Source organism: Thunnus maccoyii, chromosome 24, assembly GCF_910596095.1.
Source record: "Thunnus maccoyii chromosome 24, fThuMac1.1, whole genome shotgun sequence".
Lineage (NCBI taxonomy): Eukaryota > Metazoa > Chordata > Actinopteri > Scombriformes > Scombridae > Thunnus > Thunnus maccoyii.
Window position 1 is genome coordinate 11,083,753 of NC_056556.1, and position 24,701 is coordinate 11,108,453.

At 38.9% G+C, this 24,701-nt stretch overlaps 2 protein-coding genes and 1 long non-coding RNA gene across 3 annotated transcripts in view; 1 reads left to right on the plus strand and 2 right to left on the minus strand.

The window, feature by feature from the left end:
- Window positions 1–24,701, minus strand: part of LOC121892084 (arachidonate 12-lipoxygenase, 12R-type-like) — a 172,093-nt gene that overhangs the window by 93,405 nt on the left and 53,987 nt on the right. The gene's annotated exons all lie outside the window — the stretch shown is intronic.
- LOC121892093 lies at window positions 30–2,582 on the minus strand. The gene is made up of 4 exons (XR_006094296.1): window positions 2,007–2,582; window positions 1,470–1,509; window positions 1,283–1,339; window positions 30–1,134 (listed from the first exon to the last, which is right to left on the minus strand). It is a non-coding gene; the product is annotated as an uncharacterized LOC121892093 (long non-coding RNA).
- Window positions 17,076–20,159, plus strand: LOC121892083 (myosin-7-like). The gene has a single exon (XM_042404889.1). It carries the CDS (start codon window positions 17,281–17,283, stop codon window positions 19,639–19,641), a length of 2,361 nt encoding a protein of 786 aa, XP_042260823.1. The 5' UTR covers window positions 17,076–17,280; the 3' UTR covers window positions 19,642–20,159.

Sequence of the window (24,701 nt, forward strand, 5' to 3'; positions counted from 1 at the left end):
ATTGAAATAGAAGACAATTAGGGCTGCAATCAACAATTATCTTCAAAAAAATGAATTTGCTGATTATTTTCTCCATTAATAGATTACTTGTTTTGTCTATAAAAGTCAGAAAACAGAAAAACCCCAAGGTGACATATTCAGACTGCTTGTTGTATCTGATCAAGATATTCAATTTATAATCATACTGTATAAAGTAAAGTAAAGTATATAATCCTGACTTTTGAAAAGCTGTAACAAGCAAATATTTTTAAATAGATTAACTGATTATCAAAATACTTCCAGATTAATGTCTATCTCTGTCTTTTTATCAATTAATCAATTAATTGACAACTTCAGCTGTAACAACAACATGTTAAGACCTCTTTTCCATCGTAAACTCTACACAGTATGTGACAGACAGTTACATTTGTTGCAGTTGCTTTTAATGTTTTCAAACATTTGTGGTAATCTTGTCTTTATCAGGTATTTTACAGTAAATTTTAGCTAAATAAATTAATAATATAAATAAATGAATCATCAAAAAACGTACTCTTTAGTTATTCACAAGAATGAAAGAGGAAAATGCTGCTTACTAAAGACGTGTTCTTGATATTCAGTTGAGTTGAGATGTGTGATTGTGGCTCCTAAATACCAACTTCACTGAACGTGAAATAGTAGCAAATTTAAACATAACAAAATATTCAACATGTTATTTTGATGGAAGGGAAGATTTTTTTGCTGTGGTGCATCTACTTGATCAGAAATAGCATTTAGTGGGTCCATGTTTAATCAGAATATGAATGATCAGCTCAGATATGTAATCTGTCTGCCGACGCAGGGATGCTAAAGCGGTGCTAGGACTCCTAAAAATACCTTTATGTTGTCTGTCACACTGAAAGAAGCGTAATGGACATTTTATCAGTGCAGAGTGACAGTATGAGCAACTACATAGAACGGTGTGTGTGTGTGTGTGTGTGTGTGAGAGGCCCAGATGGAATAGACTGCTGACAGCACAATGATGAGATGATAATGTATGTTCTTCATGCTGAAGACAGACAGAATGATGTTTCTTGCTCTTATCCTGATCATCTGTCCAGTTAGACTGACTGAGCGCTGACGCTCTGCAGTCTTCACCCTGCATGCACCACAGTCAACCTCAGTAGGAAGGGATGGAGAGGAAGAGATTATGTGTTAGAGTAACTCAAAATGGTGGTCTTCGGAGAAAAGGTACTTGCTAAAAACATGCTTGAAGAGCAGAATTAGACATTTCGAGGCTAATGAACATCAGGGCACATTGTCACACCTTTGTTTGATGGTTCAGTAGCATCAGGCCAGATGTTTGCTTGTGGATGAAAGACAGCTGGAGAGTGAGGTTAAAAATACGTACGCAGTTTCTTCTCAGGTGCAGTAGTGTTGTTCGAAAAAGACAGATATGATTATTTTCATAGTTTTGGCCATCATTTCTATCAGTGGAAATGTAATGTACTCACCAAGGTGTAATTGCAGAGATCTGGGAAAGCAGTGACATCGCTAAAAAAAAAAGTAAGAAAGGGCAGCAAACACGAGCAGTGAGACAATAAAACAGGTTGTAAACAAACCCTCAAGTTAGCCAAACTTATTTACAGCCTGTCTGTGCTGAGATGATTGACCACTTCTCTACCTTTGCTAGTAGACCTTGGGTTACAAGTTGAGAGTTTTTAAATCTTTAAGGACTTAATGGGATAATTGTAATTGTTTAAATTCAATATATTGTGTTTTTATGGAGCCAAAAGCATTTTGTTGAAATGACAGAATCTGCATCTTAATGGACATGACCCACTGGAACCAATAATTCATAATTTAGCATCTACTTTCTCACCTAGTGAATGGCTGGTGTTACAGGAAAGACTGTCAGCTCTTTATTAGTGTCTACTGTAGGTTCTGATTACTCTCTAACATGAAGTGTGTGTGTGGAAGAAAATGACTAAATGGAAGAAGTTGAAGGCTGGCTGACAGCGGGTTGTTTGGGTAGTACCTCAAGCACTGACCTCACGTCCTTGTTAAAGTTTTGTTATTTGTGGTTGGTCCAAAAAGGAAACAAACGTCTCCTTAGCGTTTCACTTTCAACCTGGATAGAGTCACACCAGACTGAGTTCAGTGCCATCACTCCCTCCCACCCCTTCACTCCTCCCGTTGTCCTCCTGTCATGCTCTTGATCCCTCCATCGCTGCCGTGTCACTGCTTTTATCTCGTCACCCTGAGCAACCTCTCCATCTTATTGTCCTGCCGGTACTATCTGTCTCTTTGTCGCTCTGATGAGGGTCAGCGGGTCAGCTGGAGGGCTTGTCATTAGCTGGGAGTGTGCGCGTATGTGTGCACACGTGTGAAGTGTGTACATGTGTACACAAGATAACAAGGCCCTTTAATGATCACTGTGAGGAAATTGTAGCAGAGAGGGGGAAGAGAACAAATCATTCAAATTAAGAAGATACAATAGAAGGAAAAGTAAAACATATAAATTAAATAATGTGCAAAATAACTGAAAGTATTTACTATTATGAGAATATGGTGAGTACACTCACTTGCCAGTTTATTAGGTACACTTTGATAAAACTAATGCAGTATAAAACAACAGTGTTTCAGTTTAATTTAATCTGTTTTAGAGAGGTTTTGGTGTATTTTATGGTCATTTTGTGGTGCTGTTGAACTGTATTGGCGCATACTGAGAGGTGTTTCTACTATTTTGTCCAGCATAGACTAAACAGAGCGCCACTTACAGATAATCAGTGCAGGAGACATCATATTAAAACTAAAGTTATTTGATTGACAGATGACCTCTGGGAAGAGCAGCACAGGAATATGCATTGAGCTCTAAAAGTGGAAGGAAATCATAAAAAATAACTTTGCATAGATTTAAAATGCCATATAAATGGAGATATTTATAGTTTGGGGTTTTTTTTTCCTGACACATGGAGTTACACTGCCAGGCTTTTCCTTCTTTCTGTTGCTTTCTATGCTGACTAGTTGCTCTGTCTCTCTCTCTCTCTCTCGTGCTTTATCTGTCAGCCCAACAATAGGCACCAATAGGAAACTGCTGATGCTGCTCTGGTTGTAGTAAACAAACGGCATCCAGAGCTGTCCACCAGCCTCCCATTTTATCACTTACCGCCCTCCTCTCCTAATGTCTCGTCTTGCCTGGTTAAATATGGACATTTCTATCTTCAGTGAGCCTGTACGATGTTTAAAAATATTAAAAACTTGTATGAATTTTAGCTTAGAAAAAGGGAATTAAACTAAGGTTAAAGTACATGATGTTTTTAGACTCTGGATGTGTGTGTGTGTTAGTGTGTATTTCCAGACACCGCGCTGAATAGCTTGCTCGCCTGTCCCTCCAGTTCATTGTGGAATGAAACTCTCGCTGGGTATTGACCGTGTAGCTTTTCTGTGTGTGTGTGTGTGTGTGTGTGTGTGTGTGTCTGGACATCAGCTTATTGTGCTGGCTGGTAATGAGAGCTGCTTGGCTTGTGCTGCTACCATCGCTGCGCCTGTTTGTTTAGGTGCTGGTGTTCTGCGCGTGTGTGTATTTACATACATGTGTATGTGTGCGCGCATGTGTGTGTGGATGCCACTATTTGTTCAGCTTCGCCTGCTTTCTCAAGGTTGCCTCATTGCAGCCAGGAGACAAGTATAATAGTGGTGTGTGTGTGTTTGTGTGTGTGTGTGTGTGTGTGTGTTTGCCTGGGGGAATAGAATCTAGAGTAAACACGCGTGTCCATCTCTTTCCCAGGTGGAGTTGGATGAATGAATGGGCCGATAGTGATATTGACAAGCTGAGCCACTGCTAATGTGGATGTGTGTGTGTGTGTGTGTGTGTGTTGGTCTTAAAGAGAGAAGGGAGGGATCTGAATAGACACACACAGTTTAGCTTGTACACATTTCTGCTCTTTATTTCACCAGCAACAGTTGTCAGTCAAACAAATAACAGATGCATTATTAAGACCATTACTGATATTTTTCTGGACTGAACCTGCCAATTACTGACATTTTAGGTGTGTCATTAAATTCCTAGAGGTGATGAATGAATGTTTCAAAGTTTATCAGAAAGTGGGTTTCTGATACAGAAATTGCAGTTGTTGATTCAGTCTTATTGATAAGAAATCTTTGCAGCTTCCAAATATGTGTAATACACTGTAGTCATTTTGGGCAAAAGACCAGAGAACCACGTGCTTATTGTGCAGCCTTACTCGGTCTGGTGTGACCAGCAGCTTTGGATATTACTGTAAAACTGACATTACTGACACGTTACTGACTGACTCTTCTCTAGCTGTGCAACTTTTACACTATGTTTGAACATTTATAATTATCCCACAACTGTAACTTGCTTTACTCTATTAATCACTTAATGAATCACAAGGGGAAATTATATTTCCCCAAAAGCCAAGTTAAATCAACATTGTAATTAAAAAAAACTGTGCTGCACAAAGGTTGTTTTAAATGTGAGTAAATAATAAGTTGAACTTAAAACACTTACTGTAGAGGGTTAACACAAATGAAAATGTTACCAAATTTAGATGTCATGTTCTTTCAGACATTACCTCTGACAAGTAGTTTTTCAGTCTTTTCAAGTGTTTATTTACATTTTTTGTCCAGTGTGCTAAAACTAGAAAAAGGATCAGGATTATTGTCAAACAACTGAAGTCTTTTTAACACCAGTATGTTGGGCTCTCAAGTGATGCACTAAAGATGTGATGCATTGTTTGCACTGAAATGTTTTTTCTGTCCTTCGAGCCATATTGCAGTTTTAAGCTCAACAACGCTACAGTAGGGCTGCAACTGATGATTATTTTCGATTAATCTATCAATTATTTTCTCGATTAATTCGTTGTTTGGTCCATAAAATGTCAGAAAATGGTGAAAAATGTCTATCACTCTTTCTCAAAACCCAAGATGACGTCCTCAAATGTCTTGTTTTTCCCCGACCAACAGTCCACAACCCAAAGATATTCAGTTTACTTTCATGGAGGACTAAAGAAACCAGAAAATATTAACATTTGAGAATCAGAGAATTGAAGAATTTTTACTTTTTTTTGTTACAAAATGACTGAAACCAGTAAATCGATTATCAAAATAGTTGGCAGCTAATTGATTATTTGACTAATTGTTGCAGCTCTACACTACAGTTTACCCTATGGATACCCATGGAATTTTTTAACTAACCAGCAAGGTTCAGGTTCACACTTTTTCAACAGTGTCTTAAATGAATAGTCAGGTGAAGATTGAAACAGGTTTTGCTTGCTGTAATCATTCCTCCTGTTCATACTGGACATTAAAAGATCCTTTCCTAATGTACTTTCAATATGTGAGAGTGGGGGACAAACTCAACTGTCTTTATTCTGTGTAAAACTTATTTAAAAGTTTATCTGAAGCTACTATGAGACTTCAGCTGTCTATGTTAGTGAAATTATGTTTGTCTTCCAAAGCTATAGTCATTTTAGTAAAAAATGTCCTCTTTGTCTTTCCACAAACAGTGTTTCCATGCTGAGCTGTGATGGGGGGCTTTAATGATACAAAGAGGAGGATTTGAACTGTTGGGAGATAACCACTTGGTTTGGTTAACACAGACAGCAGAAGCCTCATATCAGCTTCACATAAACTTTGCACACTGATTTTTGCACATAATGAGGATTGTAGATTTTGGCCCCCATCATCATTACATTGAAATTGCTTTAGGAGGGATCTTTTAATGTCCAGTATGAACTGGAGGAATGATTAGAGGACGTAAAACCTGTTTGACTGTTGTTTTAAGACAGACTTGAAAAATTGTGAACTTGTCTTTAAGATAGCAAATAAAGACTGTTGAGGAATATGACAACATTGCTCCAACTAGGTCTAAAGAGTCGAGAAACAGGAGTGGTCAGATGATCACACAGGTTTTAAACACAACAGTTTATGAAGATTATCTGAACCACTTTATGAATTAATATTTAAAACTGAAAGTAAGAGGACCTGAAATGTCTCATTGCACAGGAAACCACAGTAGCTCAGATCTGAGGCAGGAAATCAGTTTGTAAACTTTATGATGGACAGTTTGGGCAATAATTTTACTGCTCGCCTTCATTTTCTCTTCTAGATTAGTTAAGCTCACCCCGGGGTCTGTTTACAACCTGTCTGATCATGTTTCTTGCTCTGTGTGACTTCTTTTTAGTGATGTCGCTGTGTTTCTTTTAGTACAGCCAGACTGTATAGTTGGTGCTATCACTCATTATAGACAGGGTATGTGAAAGTGTTAGCATGTAGCAAAGAAACTAAGGAATCACCATGGGTACATTTTGTTCTCTTTATACAATCTACCAAAAACTCTAACAGGGTAAACAGGCAGATGAGAGAGAGAGAGAGAGATGGTGCAACGGGCTGCTGTGATAACGTCTCTCTCTATCCCTCTTTCCCTCTAAAAAGAAAGGGATAAAGGGCCTTTTCTCCGTTCCACATGCCAGCCAACTCCCAGCGGCCTCTCTGTTGACACAGCCGCCACAATGGGAACTAAAGGCCTCCCAATGCCTCCCATTATGAGCCTAACCCCGGGCCCAGTCGCTGCGCTGCAGGGTTATCCAGTGCAGGCCAGCCGGCATTGGCCAAAGCCCCCTTGAATATTAGCCTGGATATATAAGACTACCCCCCCTGCCCCCTGCTGCATTGTTCAGCGTTATTCTTCCCCCACAATGGGACATCACACTTTGGAAGTAATTTTCAAAAAGGGGAAGCCAATCAAAAATAATGGCACTTATTGTTTCTCTTTTGACACACATTGCTGAGCGGCCTGCCCCTCCCTCCTCTGTCGCTTTCTCTGCCTGTGTAGCCCTAAACCCCGGGGTTCATTCACGTCCATTATACGGACAAATTAAATAAAACCCAGTATGGGTCGGAGGGGAGCAGAGAGCCACGCTGGCCATCGACGGTGGCGTTGGAGAGAGTCTGGGATGGGAGGAACGCCATGGAGGGAAAGCCAGAGGAATAGATACAAGAGAAAGCCAGAGGAGGCTTGAGGAAGGCAGGAAGGGACGCAGGTGGAAGGTGGAAGGAAGGCAAAAAAGTAGAAGACATAGATGCTGATGGGAGAGGGTTCAGGCATCAGGTAGGGCTTCAGTTTGAGCTGGTGATGGACGTATTGAGTTCTGCAGGAATGAAACTAAAGATGTGATTCTATGGGACTATCTGCCACTGCTAGGCCGAGACAGTGAGTGGAGAATATGTGCACCTAGGAGCGTGAATTTATGAAGAGTCAGGGGAAACTTGGATCACTTGGAGATTATACGCGTGGCATCCATTTCTTCTGCTCATCCTTTCTCCTGCAATGTAGAAATGACTGAGCTTATCTCATGCTGGATGATGGATAAGTAGAGGAAAAGCTCTCAACCTGCCCATCTACTGCTCTCTCCCATGGATAGATGGAGGCCTAGTAAAAGGAGGGAAGGTATGTTGCTACTTCTGAAAAAGGGAGGGCCCTTTGAGGCATGAAGGTGTGTGTCTGTGTGTGTTAGGTGGCTGAGGTTCACTGGCTACTGATCAGTTGTATTTACTGTAAACTTTGCTGTTTCTTTAGGAGTTAATGCAAGAAATCAGCCTGTACGTTTAACCTGAAGCTGAAAATTTTCGTCTCTCTGAAAATCGGCCTTCACTGTTAGCGTCGCTGCTTTAGAAAAAAATAGACGAGTTCTCTTCGGACCATGACGCAGACTGACTTCCACTACATGTGCACAGAAACCATTAAAAAAAGATTGCACGTCATTTGAATATCGGTGGAAAAATAATAACATAATTGCATCCACTTGTAGCAGCGGGGCTCTTCACGGAGCTACTGTGCAACCTGAATGTGCAGCTGAAGAAATGTTGTGGGCAGTTCGGCTGTTTGATGGCTGATTGAGAATTTTCTGTCTGTTAGCTGGAAAAACACTCGTCAGGTTTAGTTGGATGACTTGGTTACATGTTTCCTTGCGGAAGCTCTTTACCTGGTTGGTCTCATGTGAATGCATGAATATGTTTTATTAACACAATTGTTGTCTCGATTCTGGTTTCAGTGGATGGTTTTAGTCTCATGTACTGGGCTTTCAGACGCCTTTTGACCCTCACAGGACTAGATTTTTGTTAGGACTGATTTTGGGGCTTTCCAGGTCAAAAATGCGTCTTGACCACGAGCCATGCCTACTTGTGACCCCTCATCACAGATTGCACGCCAATGAGCTGTGAGCGGTTCAATCAAAAAGTTCTCACACTGTGTCATTTGAATAGTTTTTTATTACTCAAGAGGTAAAATTTTGCTTATCAGAAATGTTTTTTCTTCCTGTTTTTTTCTTGTTAATCATCTTGTGAACCTTTTGGGGGGTGTCCCGATCCCCAGGGTTAAACACTCCAGATTCCTAGATCAAAACAGGTTGAAAGACTATATTTCAGAGTGCAGTTTGGACCTGCGTCACGTGGAAATATACATTTTTATTCACCCAAAACATTGCATTGATGGACAGATAGATGGATACAGTACTGTAGGTGTGCACAGGTATCTTTGGAAAAGTGCACCTGCAAAAGATGTTGGCATGGCTCTGGTGTATAAAATCACACAATCTCTTCCCTCAGACCTAAATGAGAAAGAGAAAAGAAGGATGTGAGGATAGAGAAGAAGAAAGAGGGGAGGCAGACAAGAGGAAGTGGGGGACAGGAATGGAGTAGAAAAAAGGAAGAAGCGGCAGCAAAGGTTGTGGAGGGTGAGGAGGAAAGGGCAGGTGGAGGAAAGCTGCTCTTTAGGGTCTTTGAAAGCAGCAGGTCCTGGCTGGGAGCTTGACCCCATTTAGGATGAGCGAGAGACTTGGAGAGGAACTGTAAAAGAGAGAGATAGAGAGAGAGAGAGAGGGGCACTTAAAGGCCCTCCACAGGAAGTCCTCATTCTTCCAGGAGCCTGGCGCCCCCCCACCAACAGCACCAAAAAACCAGGAAAAAGCCCTCATTTAGGATGAGTGGAGGGGAGAGAGAGAGAGAGAGAGAGAGATAGAGGGAGAGGACCCCCATCCTCCTCTTGGGGGGGGGGGGGGGTCCTGATATCAAACCTCGCCCTCAGAGGGATAGAGAGAAATGTCAGCAACAAGGAAAGGTTTAGTGTCTTTTATCATTTTATCTTGTATATTGATTTTGTGAGCAAAGCTTGTAATCCACCCATTTGACCTTTCTGGCATTTTGTGGCGTTGCAGCTTGAATTTAAAATTACGCAACTTGTTGTTTGTTATTAATTGACAGGTACTGTTAAATTTTCTCAAAAACGTCTCCACAACTTGAGCAGAGTTTAGCTGGTGCTGATTAGTCATAAGAACAAAATATATACAGTGAAAGTGTAAAATATTAGAAACATTTCCTCCTAATAAATCTTTTTAAAGGTTTTGACACTTGAACTCAGCAGCGTGAGGATGCAAAAAAAGTACATTGACTTAAGTACAGTAAATAAGTACAATTTTCAGGTACTTGAACTTTACTTTCTGCTACTTTACTCTTCTACTCCACTATTTCAGAAGAACGTTGTACTTTTTACTCCACTACAGTTATTTAACAGCTACTTACTTTGTAGACTTTTGTTTTTCAAATCAGATTAAGCTGCCCAATCATATATAAAATAGTTATAATTAGCTCCACCTCAACCAACTACAATATTAAAATACTGTGTACATGTTTATCATCAGTAATAATAATAATAACAACAATTTTCTCCATAACTATTGATACTTTATCTACACTCTGCTGATAATACTTATTACTCTATTTTTACTTAAGTAGGATTTTGAATGCAGCACTTTTACTTTTACAAGGATCTGAATTATTCCACCACGGCATTTTAGTGCCTAAATATCGAGTCTGTCTGCATACAGTTTTTCTTCTCAGTACTTGTGTGCGTGTATATGCTTGTTACACGGTGTTAACGTCCTGTCATCCTAGTTTTGGCCATCATTCCTATTGTTTATGATAAGAGACACGGTGAGACCACTAGACAGAGTTATAAAAAGAGTCAATTTGAACTCAGGTTGGGTTCAGATTTAGTATCAAGTTCCAAATCTGCAAAATAGCTAGATTTGTTGAGCTCAGACGCAAGGGGAAACCTCATATTTCTCCGTCCTCTTTTTTTAATTAGCAAAGTAGTAAATATTCAAGTTGCAAACTTCTTATTGTTACGCAGTACTGACCATCGCTGTTGTGGTAGAAACAGCAGATTATAACAGCTATTTAACATTAATTCCACAACGGCTAAAATGAAACTTTTGGCTTTAGGGTGGAGTGGAGGGTGTCTGTACTGAGCCAAAGTTTGTCCACTGTATGTTTTTGTAGAGAGTGGAAACTCTTCTCCAGAGAAATGATCAGCTGATCATCTCACCTCACTTTAAGAATATCTCAGTTAAAGTTTAATAATTCTGAATCAGGACCTTCAAGCGTCAATTTTAGGAGAATCTCCCTGTTAAACTTTATGCATATCATATCAATATTTTATATAAAAGGTGTAAAAGTAAGTGGGGCTTCTTCTGTTATTCTAATATAATGCTAGCTTACAGATCTAATCAATAGTTCATGTATTTAATCTGGCTGTTACTAAAAATTATAGTTTGAAGACTAAATCTTTGAGTTTTGTTTTTAGTTACTTATAAATGTTAAAAGCTAAACCGAGTTAGAGTTGATAAGGGATTCAAAGATTCAGATTTGATAAGAGGATCTGATAAAATGCCAGTAAACTCCCTCCCTGACCTGAACCCGAGCGATGAGATTATCTAAAACACACATGTTGTACAGAATACAGAGCTGGGTTTTATTTACAAAATAATCCTGATACAATTGTGTTAATTGCTTCCAGTTTCATTAGCACTGCTTGTGTAAGTAAATGTTAACATATGATTGCTACAACTTCAAAAACTCAGTTTGTCTATTAGGACACCTAAAATGTAAATATCTCAGGAGGAAATGAAGTGAATCGCACAAGAAACACACTTGACTAGACTGGCTGCAGTGGAAGGAAGCTAATATACTGTTGCTTGTCTTGTGTGCAAAAAAGAAAAATCAGAGTTCAACATTTGTTGTCAACATTTGTTGTCTTTATTTATGACTTTAGCTTCTGTGTTTTCATGAGCTGATAAATCTTTGTCTCAGCTGACAGAACTTTTTGCCCTGCAGAGATGTTTTCAGATGTGTCAGTTGAAATCAGCCGTGGTGGTTGAAGTGGGATTAGCTGCTTTTGGACAAAGATACACACACACACACATACACATGTCAGCCCAGCACGTTTAACCTCTCTAGTTGACAGTCAGCTGTTTTCTCTGCTGTTGTGCAAAATGGCAAAAATGCAGGAGTGGTGTGTGTGTGTGTTTGAGAGACAGAAACAGATGCTCACAGCCATGCAAACATTATGTGAAATAGTTATAAAAATCATTTTTGTGTGATGGCATGATGTTTTTTGTCTGTTTAGTATTTTTTGTTGTGCTGAATGTTGTCTTACACTTGCAGATAATTCACTTTTTGCAGACTAGTTTCCTGTGTTGAGCTTTTCACCAGGTAATTTCCTTGATTAGTCATTATTAGCAGAAAGAATCAGCCCTGTTCAGTGTTTGTAATAACTTCAAATCAATGTTTGTGAGTTGAAAAAAGTTACACTTCTGTCTAAGTGGACAAGGCCGAGAGCAAAGGAAGTTGGTTTTCATGTCTGTGGTTAAACTTCTTCACCTCGGGAGTCTGACTCAGTTTGTGTTGTTCCTTGTTTTCTATAGATTGATGTTTATCAGACTTGGCTTGTTTGGAGTGCAGCGAGGATCTTAGTCCTTCCTTCTCTATCCGAATTCACTTCGTCCTTGCCAGCAGAATGGTGGTTGTGCTTTGAATTTCTGCGTGTGTGTGTGTGGCTAAAATGGCTCTCAACTAGATTTCTGATTGTACCCTTTAAGTAAAAGTAATAATACCTCAATAGAAAATAACCCACTGCAATTTTAGGTTTTGTGTGCTCATTACAAAGAATGGTCCCTTTAAGAGAGTTATTGATGTGTTAAACATAAATATTTCTTAAACCCTTGTGTTCAGTTGATATTGGCTTTACTTCCTCATTGTTTGGGGTATCATAGACCCAACTGCTGTTTGTGTAGTAATAATAATTGTAAAATCTATTCGTTTTTACCTGCAAATACCTTTTTTCCTTTTCTATTGACCTCATTCAAACCCAATATGTAGACAAATATTGAAGTAATAAACCTTCAGTTTGCCACAAACTGGGCTTGAACATTTGATGAAGGTAATGTTACTTCTCTTGGGAGAGCTTTAAATAACAGAAATATAGTCTAAATAGACTTGTTTGTGATTTGTGAAGGGTAGAGCAGTTTTACAGCCGAGAGGTAGACTCACAGGTCAGTCTGCAAACGCTTCACTCATAGAGACTGAGGACAATCTCCCAATTATTGTTGTTAAAACTGTGTAGAAACAAGTGAGAGTTAAAAAAAGAACAACCTTGCATAGCAGAACCAATCCAAAGTCTTTAGGGCGGCCCTTCATATTGGGGCGGTGAGCATCATTTCTGGTAAGGCGTGTCCTTGACAAATGTAAGGGGCGTAGGTTTATCGCTGCCGTTCAAGCTACTACCGTGCATTTAGAAATCCCCAGACTTCAGTAGGCGGAGATCTCTGATTGTCTGGTATCGCGAGACTAGCAGAGAGGTAATGTGTCATTTTCAGATTTCTAAAACATGTCATCAGTTCAAAATCATGTTTATACCTTTAAACAGTAATTGTAAAATTAGGAAAAGTCATGAAGCATCAAGGTGATAAGATTCAAACAATATTCGGGTTTATAATGACCACATTTTAATGTGGTAGTTGATCCAAACAGCACCGAGAACAGTAAATCTGATTATTAGATTGAGGGTTTCAAACTACTGTTACCATTTTCATAAGGCCAAGAAGTTATTGCTTCATCCAGCCAGCAAATTATAATTTTCCCCCATCCCTATCAAGACTGCTAAATTAGAGAGTTAAAAAAAAAATAAAAAAAATTTAACTTTGAACAAGCTCCACCTAACTACACAATTTAATAAAACATAAAAACTTAAGCTATACCTCAGCATACCTCACCCCAAAATGTCGCTTTCTGCACCTTAAAGAAACTGGAGCGCAGACAGTTTCAAGAGAAGGAATATAATCTCATGCAGCAGTATTATGGGTACGAGGGAGAGGAGAGGGAAATACGAGTGTATACAGTCAAAAACCTGGCCAGTAGTATACCAACATTAAATCTGTACTGTGCTTGAGGAAAATGTGCTTTGTGTATTCTGACAGGTATGTGTGTGTTTGCATTAGCCAGACAGGTTGGACAGCTGATCACTTTGATGTGTTCATTATGTGTGTGTGTGTGTGTTTGCATTGGCTCGGACTGACTCTGCTCCCTCAGAGGGACTATCATTGCTGGTAATCCTCTTCATGGTCTGCTAATCTGTTTTCGCCGGGGTCACTCCATCCCACCCCACCTCTCCCTCCTCTCTCTGTCTCACCTCTCTCCCTTTTTTTTTTCTTTTCACCACTACTCAGCAGGCTCTCTCCTTGCCTCCGTCCGTAAAAGGTTACTCTTTCATTCTTCCATCCTCCCTTCCTTCCCCTCCCTCCCTCTCTCTCTAGCTGCCCTTCTCCCTTTAATAACACTAATCTTATTACACAGAGAATCAAAGCTTTCGTGTTTACCTCCCGTCCATTTGAAAATCAAACTAATAATGGGAGAAGGGCTGGGCGATAAGGCAAAAAAATGTGATCACGATAATTTTTCACAATATATATAAATAATAATAATGCTGCTATTTGAAGAGTATCCTGATAACAACTGAAGCTTGAACTTTAGAGTAATTTATTAGCATAAAAAACAGAATAACATAATGTAAACATTTAACTGTGCAAACTATCTGCTGTAACAAAACAAGTTAGCTTGCCTTTTAACTTAAATAATGTAAATAAAACTAAAAGCTGTGATTACTATCACATCAACTTCCTTTGGCAGGGCAGCAAACATCTCAAATGTTTTTTCAAGGTAGAAATCTGAGTAAAAAGTGCAAAATTGTAATGTAGTCATTATATATAGTGTGCTGTAACCTCTTCATTTATCCTACTCACTGTTATTTTCTGTGCTTAGTTCACATCTCATTAGATTTGCTAGTTTTCTTTGTGAAACGGCACTAGTGTTAGTGGGTAACTAGCCTTTTGTTGCTACTCTGTTACTAGCTTCAAGCTTAGCCTAGTTTAGCGGTTAGCTTTGTGCATGAAAATGATGGCGTGTGATGACTGTTCCGCAGTTGTAGACAGGATGTCTCTACTAGAGAAACGTGTCTGTGAGTTAGAGCAGCTTTTTTCGGGTCACGTTGCTTTAGACACGACGGGCACTCCAGATAGTCGTAGCCCTGCTAACTTCAGGATTTTATTTTTGCTTGCTTACCAACACATCAATAAAGATTATTGCCCATTTTCCAGTAAGAGTTTCCTCTTTGGGAAAAGTTTTTTGCACCTGTTGAGAAATGTTCAGGGTTTGTTCCTTTTTAAGTTTCTTCTCTTTAGCTTTAGCAAGATCTTTGTGTTTGTAACGTTTGAATTTAGCAACAGTTGGCCGTGGCTGAATGCTTTTGCTGTTCCTGGCTCCTAAAGTATGCGCTGCACTCGCTGGAAAGTTAAGTCTTTTCTGTTGGTATTTTTAGCTGTGACTGCATTAAGTTTTTGATGGTCTTCTCAGGGCCGTCAGATGTGTGTTCTGGGATTCTGTGAAGTATTAGATTGATTGAGGATTGTTACTTTAATGTCCTTGTTATCTTTCTCTAGGGTTGATATTTATTGATATCATTAGTTGCAGTTCCTAGTAAATCCAAGTAAAAATTAAAATATTTGGTTTTAGGAGAAGCTATTTATTGGTTAACAACAGCACAAAATGCTCAGAATAGACATTCTTTTAGTGTGTTTGGATCCATGTTCAAACTATCAGAGTTCAGGTGGAGGAAAGAAGAGATGATAGGATGTGAGGAGGAAGATTGATATGGATAGATCTAACAGCCTATCACACAGCAGAAATAAACGTGACAACAGCCAATCAGTCTGCAGTTTTTGGCCTGTACGTTAAAGTACATTCTCATTTCCTATAGCAGCCGATGAGGCTACGCTAATGCTACCGTTGGCAGGGCAGGAATTACTAGGAACTGAAACTAATGATTATTTTTTCTACTGATTATGCTGTCGATACAAGAAGGCCTGGAATTCAGCTAGGAACAGGTCGCTTCACTCACAGATTAAACCCGAACCCAAAAAACACTCATCACTAATATATCAACCCTAGAAAAAGATAACAAGGACATTAAAGTAACAATTCTCAATCAATCTAGGCCTAATACTTCACAGAATCCCAGAACACACATCTGACGGCCCTGAGAAGGCCATCAAAAACTTAATGCAGTCACAGCTAAAAATACCAACAGAAAAGACTTAACTTTCCAGCGAGTGCAGCGCATACTTTAGGAGCCAGGAACAGCAAAAGCATTCAGCCACGGCCAACTGTTGCTAAATTCAAACGTTACAAACACAAAGATCTTGCTAAAGCTAAAGAGAAGAAACAAACCCTGAACATTTCTCAACAGGCACAAAAAACATTTCCCAAAGAGGAAACTCTTACTGGAAAATGGCCAATAATCTTTATCGATGTGTTGGTATCATATCATTTATCTAAAAGCTGACATGCTTTCTTCAGGAAGTATATCTATGAGAACCTGACTGCCATAAATTACATTTCCTACAATTTGGAAAATGTTCTCAGCTCCTTTATAGCTCAAGACAAGCAGATATCTGTGTGGGTTGGATAAATGTACTCAAAATGATGATACTGTTAAGATAAACTATATACTGAAAATTTTACCTGCTTTAATATCTAAGAAGTGGTTTTCAACACTTCATAGTTATTTAACTTGTTTAATATGGAGAAATAAAAATCATCTCTGCATTTTCAAATAATAACAAAACACAACACTGGACTTCCTGGAAGCCAAAAGGCATTTACCACCTTAAGGATGTGATTAGGGATAATAACTCTTTGCCATTTTATACTTCAGTCAATAAGTATGCAGTTTCAACTATGAACTTTAAAATAACATTTAAAATATGCACAAACAGAGACACAGGTAAATAAAGTTCATATGAAGCTTTGTTGTCGAATCATTAAATTAGTATTGTGAAACTTGATTTTTTTACAAATCTGTTCAACTCCAAAAACCACAGTTTATTAAAAGATGTGCAGAATACTGGATCTTCTTTTAAATGAGGGAGATTTGAACTGGACTGTGATTTGGAACAATTTTAGGAAGCCTTTTGGGTCCACTAGCAATAAATTGCTACAATTTAAAATATTAAACTGACTTTACTTTACCCCAGATAAATTAAACAAAGAGTCCTTTCTGCATATTATAAAACATCTGAATATTGTTAATTCTGTCTGTCCTAAATTGAGTATATTGGGAGAAACAACCAATATTATGAGGAAAGATGAAAAGATGTAGTGTTGATTTTAGGCCTGCAACTAATGATTATTTGCATCCTCATTTAGTCATATGATCTATAAAGTGTTGACCGTTGTTTCCCAAAGCACAAGATGCAACTTGTTTTGTTCCGACCAACAGTCCACAACCCAAAGATAGAATTTATTACTATAGAAGACTAAAAAAAAACCAAAATATTCACATTTATTGATAAGCTGGCAAATAGTTAACCAAGACATGTTTTTATTTTTAATATTAATTAATGTCCTTTAGGAAGAACAATAAATTAATTACACATAATCAACAGCCTGTGATTGATTAGGGAATTTCATTTGTTTCTCTATTTATTTGTTCTTCACTCTTTCTCTGCAGTGTGAATTTAAAGCCACTTTGTCTTGATATTAAGACTTATGCTGACTTTACTTATTGTAGATTCACACTGACTGTTAAACAATTAACAGTTGTTTGTTGCTATAGTAAGTTTTTGTGAGAAAGATGAATGTAAACACATTTAAAAATAAATAAATAAATAAAAACAAACCTGAACTGGTTCCAGAATGATGACATCAGAATGATCAAAGACAACTGTCATGTCACTTTGTGATGTCACAAAGGCTAATAGCTTGCTCTCATTCTGTACTCTAAGGTCTTAAGACAGACACTAGTTGGTTAGTGCAAGATTACGAAACGCCAGGTTTTAGCCAAACGACTCGTCTAAACGAACGTCTAGCAAAATTATCAGTAAGGTGTCATCATTTCTTAACGATAAGAAAATGAACAGAGGAAGAGGTTTCACTATGCAGGCCCTGGGCTCTATGTGGCAACCAAAAGAAACAAGGGATTACCTTGTGGAGGACAATGAAGAAGAGATCGAGGAAGAGATCGAGGAAGAGATTGAGGAAGAGATCAAGGAGGGCTTGAAATACCTCACGGGAAAAGAGAGAGCACAGTTGGATGAAATTTTGATACTTGAAGAGGGCATTCAGGAGCAGTCCATTGCATCCAACAGAGAAAACTACTCTTACACTCCCTCCGGTGAGGAAGCTGAAAATAGTCAGGAATATGACTGGCTTCAGGAAAAAGGTATCAATTTATGTATAGATCTAGAGGAGGAAGACGAGCAAATAGCAAACACTGCTGTTGAGGAGGCCTTAGAGCAGGAACAACAAACTACATCTCAAATAAAAGCAGCTCTGGAGCGGGAGCAAAAAGCAAAGGCTGCTCTTGAGGAGGCCTTAGAAGAGGAACAACAAGTTACATCTCAAATAAAAGCAGCTCTGGAGCAGGAGCAAAAAGGAAATGCTGCTCTTGAGGAGGCCTTAAAGCAAGAAAAACAAGTTACATCTCAATTAAAAGAAGCTCTGGAGCAGGTGGTAAAAGCAAATGATATTTTTAAAAAGGCTGTGCAGAAGGAGAAAGCTGAAAAAGCTTGTCTTCATGATGAAATGGAGCAATTGAAGACACAAATGGCTGATCTTTCAAAGTCACTTGAACACCACCAGCACAGCAACAAAAAGCTGAAAGCAAAAATTAGTAAAATGGTGGCTGATCATGAGGAGGACAGTAAAAGGACTGAAAAGCTTGAGGAGCTCAATCATAATTTGGAGTTGTCCTGTAGTCAGCATGACAAAGAAAAAGATGAGTGTGAGGAGAGGCTTCTTCTCCAAATCAAGGAACTTGAGGAGCATCTCATCCAGATGGAGAATGAAAGCCTGTGCAAAGACAATGAAATTCAATCCTTGCACTTCAGTATTCAGAATCTTCAAGGTGATATTGAAACCAAGGACAACATTGTTTCCTCACTGCAACAGAAGGTCACCCAGTTGGAATCAGACCTCAAGGAGAACCAGTCAAAGATCTGTAGACTCCAGAGGAAGTGTGACAATGCAGTCTCCCAGCAGCAGAAGGGGGCAGAGGAACTGCAGCACCTGACTCAAAAAGAACAACAACTGGTTTCTGAGAAGAAGAAGCTGCAGAGTGATCTTGAGGCCGCTCTAAATGAGAAGGAGATTGCTGTAAATCAGCTTCAGGAAGCCAGAGAAGGTTGCAATGGCAATAAAGAGGCCATTAACAAGGAAAAGCTCCGGTTCAAGAGAGCGTTTAACAAGCTGCAGATGCTGGAAGCAGAGCTCCAGGAGAAGAATGTGGCTTTAGAAAAGAGCCTGGTGGCTGAAAAATATTTGAAGTCCTCCCTCGAAAATGAGAAGAAGCGCTTCGAGCAGATAGTTTCACAAATGCCGGCTGCAACAAATCCTCCAATGTTCCTCAGTAACCAACTAGGAGGAGCCCCTGCATCCTCAGAGCGCATGATGTACGACATGCAGACACTGCAGATGGAAAATGCAGATATCCGGGCTAAATACAGGGCCATGGAGACCGAATATGACAAAATTAGGGCTAAAAACCACTCTCTTACTGACCAATATGAAGAACTGGTGTCAAAAAAAAATGCCATCATCTCTGAGAATCAAGCCGCCATTGTTAAGTTTGAGATCACAGTGAATGAGCTCAAAGCGTGCCAGTCAGAGAGCAAGATGAGAGAGAAGGAGCTTGAAGACACCCTGAATCGAGAGAGGGGAAGAAACTCAAAGTTGCAGCAGAGAGCTGATGAAATTGCCACTGCTCTCCAAAAGCAACAGACCACCTCTGAGAAGCACCGTGCTGAGCTCAAGGAAGCTTTGACCAAGCAAATAGAACTAATGGAAGAACGGCAGAAATTGTCCGTGGCTCTCCAGCGAGCTCAAGACAGCAACGCCAGGCTTCATGAACAACAGCAGGCAGAGGCAACGTACCAGTTCAGACAACTCAACGACACTGAGCTCAAGTGCGAACAGCAGAAAACTGCCCTGGACGAGAGTAAAACAGCTCTGAATGGGCTGCAACAAGACTACGCCGATCTAGCGAGGAGGCACAGTGACGTCAATTCCAACTATCGCGAACTGTTAAAAAGTCACAGCGACCTCCGAGTGAGATACGAGCGACTCAGCTACGCACAAGGAAACCCTCGGCCAGAGTTCAACCCACCTCCGTTCAGCTACACACAAAGCAACCCCCAGAGGAGATTCAACCCACCTCAGTACAGCAGCTACCATGGGAATATGTTCAGTCGCCCAGTAGAATCATTCACTGTTTAATCTCAAATTAGGACCGGGCGATAAAATGATAGATATATGTGCAGGCAATAGACAATTCATCAATAGCAATAAGAAAAGTTTTCAGTAGAATGTTCAATAGCTTTACTTAAATGCATAGCTAACTCAAATACTTTCAACACACACTCAAGACTTAATCAGCTTTACACACACTGTACTCCACTCTTTAAGTGCCATGCCACCCATTTAGTTCTTTCTTTGTGTGTGTATGTGTAGTAGACATTGTTTAGTTTGTAATTGTGTTGTAGACATTGACATTGTTTGTTTGTGATTGTGTAGTAGACATTGTTTACAATATTTACTTTGCAAATATTGTAAACAATGTCTACGTCAATAGCTTGTAACTGTCTTGTCATGAATCAATAAAAATACAGCAATGCTACTTCTTGGACACAGTGATTCCTTAGTTTATTAGACCTATTTCCACTGCTGGATTCGGATCATTTATATAAGTGAAAGTACAAATACCACACTAATAGAGTTGCAATGATTATTCAATTGACAGAAATGTAATCACCATTTTAAGTCATTTTTAAGGAAAAATGATAAAATTCTCTGGTTCCAGCTTCTCAAATATGAATATTTTCTGGTTTCTTAAGTCCTCTAATAATAAACTTAATATCTTTGGGTTGTTGAGTGTTCGGTCAGGACCAAACAAGACATTTTAGGTTGCATCTTGAGCTTTGAAAAGCAGTGATCAACATTTTTCACCATTTTCTGACATTTTATAGACCAAACTGACCTGATTGGTTAATTAATTCAACTCAAGTAAAAGTACTCTTTAGACAGAGTGTCCCCTGTATGTATTATATTATTGGATCATGACACATTGAAATGTAAGCAGTATTAATGTTGTTGCATTATAATTGCTTTATATACTTTGGGGTAGTTTAATCTATAATTCATCATATTTTATAAAGCTGTCACATAAATGTAATCTCTCTGAAAAAAATAAATAAATAAACAAGATGCAACGTGTTAATTAGTCACTTTTAATATGTGTTCAGAGTGAACACAAAAGTATTATTCACACGAATTTGACTGCTTTGAGTGTTTTGAAGTTTGTTTATTGGCCGCAATTAACCAATTGTATTCGCCAGGAACGGAAGTTTGTTATTTTTCACATCATGTTCCTGTCAATTTGGGATCATTTCAACAGTTTTTAACTTGCCCCAAAGCAAATTTGCGTCTTTGCATTGATTTTATATGAAATTGCACCACTTCTAAAAATCAGTCTGATCACTTTTAGAACATCATAACCTTACTTAATCTTAAGAAAACCTTAGTCTTTAATCTAAACTAGGCAAACCACATCCAGACTTCAGCTCCTTACTTAAAGCACAAACATGCAATTGATATCAATCCTCTAATTTCACTCTTGAACAGAGAGCAACATAGTGTCTAAATGTTTTAAGTATTCCTATAAAATGACCAATATATGCCAAAAAAAGGAAGCCAAAAAAGACAACATCCATCACCAAAATACTGTAGATATATCGTCTCACTCCTCCTTCCTCCACCTTTCCTCTCCTCATGTCCTCCTTCTATCCAATCATCTCCTCATGCTTTTCAACCCTTCAGCTTACCTCCACTCTCACCACTAACCCAACCACAATCAGATTTCCCCCCAGTTCCTACACACACACACACACACACACACACACTCACATTAACAGGCAAACTCAAACACGTGGTCTAATCATATTTCTTCCTATCTAGAAGCAATCAGTGATAGTGTTGGCTGCTCCCGAGCGCCTTGACAATTCTGGCAGAGAGGGAGGCCGCATATGCTCTAATTAAATTAAATGTGTGTGTGTGGTGGGGGTGTGTGACGAAGGACGGGGAGGCACAAATAAAATGTAGCTGCGGCGTCAACACCGGTTGACCTGCCGGCAGCAGATGGAAGAATGATGGGAAACAAAGGTTTGATGCGAAGAGCTCAGCTGAAAGTATTAAAGGTCAAAGCAGGACGTTGATCATCACCGCTGCATTATCATCATCATTACTCACTTTTTAAATTATCTGTTTTTACAGAACAACTGCCAGGGCCCGCTGTCTTTTTCCCCAGATATGTTCTGAAGATGTGTTGTTATAGCAAAAACATTAGAGCTGCAACAATTAGTCGATTAGTTGCCAACTATTAATCGCCAACTATTTTTAGAATTGATTAGGCTAATTGTTTTGAGTTCTTTTTTAAGAAAAATATGTCCGAATTCTCTGATTTCAGCTTCTCAAATGTGAATATTTTCTTGTTTATTTAGTCTTGTATGACAGTAAACTGAATATCTTTGAGTTGTGAATAGTTGTGGACAAAACAGGACATTTAATGACATCACCTCGAGGTTTGTGAAACCGTGATCAACATATTTCACCACTTGCTGACATTTTCTGGACCAAACAACTAATCAAGAAAATAATCATTAGTTGCAGCCCTAAAATCACTGCCGTACATCTTTATTTTTCATTTATAACTGGGGCTGCAACTAATGATAACTATCATTATCAATTAATCGATCAGTTGTTTAGTACATGAAATGTCAGTAAAAGGTGAAAAATGTCGATCACTGTTTCCTAAAGTCCGAGGTGACATCCTCATATGTTGTTTTGTCCCGACCAACAGTCCACAACCCAAAGACATTCTTTTTACAGATTTTTTTTATTTACTTGTTTACACTATGAGCTCAATGCTGAATTTTTCATTTTTCATATTCATGGAACAGGTGTGAACGTGTCACTGCTGTCCATATAAGGAAAGAACAACTCAGAATATGTATTTTTGGGGTGGTTCGGTCTGTTAGGAACGCGGTAGATATGCCACATCTGTATGAGAAATGATAGAATAAATGGCCTTGAAGCTTCAGGGTGAACACAGCCCTCTCTGCCTGAAGCCTGGGCTTTCTGGCAGACAGGCAAAACCCATTAGCAAGGCTCTGTTAGCGATCGTCTTGTAAACTGAGACCCCGGGCATTCATTAGGCATCAATCAAAGGACGAGGTGTGATGATTAAATGATGAGTGCAAATGCTTAACAGTGTTCGGTACACCAGGCCACTTTACTCTGACACTTGAAAATGGGGGAAAATGGATGGAAGAAAGATGATGTTAGGCTCCATGTAGATGGCTGGAACTGGCTGGAACTGGATGGCTGCAACTGGTTAATTTATTCATGGAAGTTATTAAAGAAAGTGAATTTCAAATACCTCGAAGTCAAAGCTTGATGATGTCTCCACTGCTGGTGGAGCAAAGGGAATTCAGAGTGCACGCGTTGGCTCTCAGTAATCATAGTGAAATTATACTCAATTTAGGAATTCGCAGGCTTTGTTCCTATGACACAGCTCAGTAAGTATCAGTAGGCATTTAGTAGGCTCACTCAAAAAGTGAAAATCCAAAACCAAGTTTTGGATCTGGTATGCACTGTCAACATTGTCCTTTATCAATGAATACTGTACATCCATTTTCTATGTGCGTTATCCTTTTCAGAACCACAATGTGACCATGAGCTCTTTCAAATGTTAAAGGGACAGTTGCCTTAAATCACTGAAGGTACATAACTGTGGGCTTATTGAAAAGGGAACAAACATTAGGGGGTGGGAGAATCTTACTTGATTCTTATCTTCTGTGCTCCTGAATTGATTCACAGATTTAAAAAATATATATTTTCATATGTTAATAAAAATTAGGTTGACGGGACAACAAAGGCAGAACTCAATAGCACAGTGTAGCAGCCATACACACACGAGTTATCTTGTCAAAGAAGATGACACACATGTTGGATTTAATAATAAATGAAAGTGAAATATTTTATCCTAACGTCATCACCGAGACCGTGGAGCACTGAACTCCAGTACCAACCAAGAAACACTGTAACACTTTACAAAACTTTCTGCCAACTCTATTCAGGTGCAGAAAAAATAATTATAAGTCTGTTTCATTTCAAAATCCCTGCATACATACAGAGCTGTAGATAACTGAGTTTCACTGGTACTAACATTGCAGTAGAACAACACCACTGTAGAGCTCTCTGTTTTTTTTGTCTTTTCCCTCGTACTTCAGAATATGTTAGACAATAAATGACACTTTCATACAGGCAGACGACTGTAAGATGCCTCCACATTATCAAAGAGCTGCACTGACCTTCATCAACCAGTTAACTCCAGTTATGTTTCATATTGCATTTCAGTCAACAAAGGCACACAGGTGTATTTTCTTCTGCAGATCTGCAGCCTTCATTGTAGTAAGAGCCTGAAACTAGTAGTATCCCCTTTTCTTTTTATTGAATCTTCAGATTCCCTCCCCTCAAAAACATCTCATATCAGCGTTCATAGGTATAACAGAACTGTGACATGCTATAATAAGTAGCACACCACAGAAGTTGACCACGTGTCTTCTCACATGTCAGTTATCCTCTGCTGTGGGAAACACCCACCCACCAACACCATTTACACAAATATGTTCAAAAAGCTTTAACCTTCTTTTGAAAAATATGCACAACACTGCATGATTTACATTTCCTTACATAAAAATGAGGAGAATCTAATGTTAGTTTGTTTTTCTATCTTGACTATCTTAAAACAACAATCAGGTGTTCATATGAACAGTGAAAGAGGTTTTCCTCGCTGTAATCATTCCTCTTGCTCATACTGGTTATTAAAAGATTCCCTTCAAATGTGCTTTCAATGTAAATGATGGAGGCTAAAACCCACAGTGTGTCCACACAGTCATTTAAAAGTTGATGTGAAGCTTATATGAGGCTTGATATGACTAACTCAGTCATATCAAGAGAATATCTGCCACATTTACATCTTTTTAGCATCAAATTCCCTCTTTGTGTTTTGTTGAGCTGCGGTTGAAGTATAGTAACAAAAAGAGGGACTTTGGTACTAAAAAGACTGCAACATTGAAACATATCTACTTGATTTGACTCATTTGGACAGCTGAAGCTTCATATTAGCTTCAGATAAACGTTTAAATACGTTTTTGCACAGGAGGAGGACTGTGGATTTTGTCCCCCATCACTTACACTGTAAGTGTATTATGAAGGCA

Excerpts from the sequence above, each read along its gene's own strand:
- LOC121892083 (XM_042404889.1), top strand. The coding sequence starts at position 17,281 with ATGAACAGAGGAAGAGGTTTCACTATGCAGGCCCTGGGCTCTATGTGG.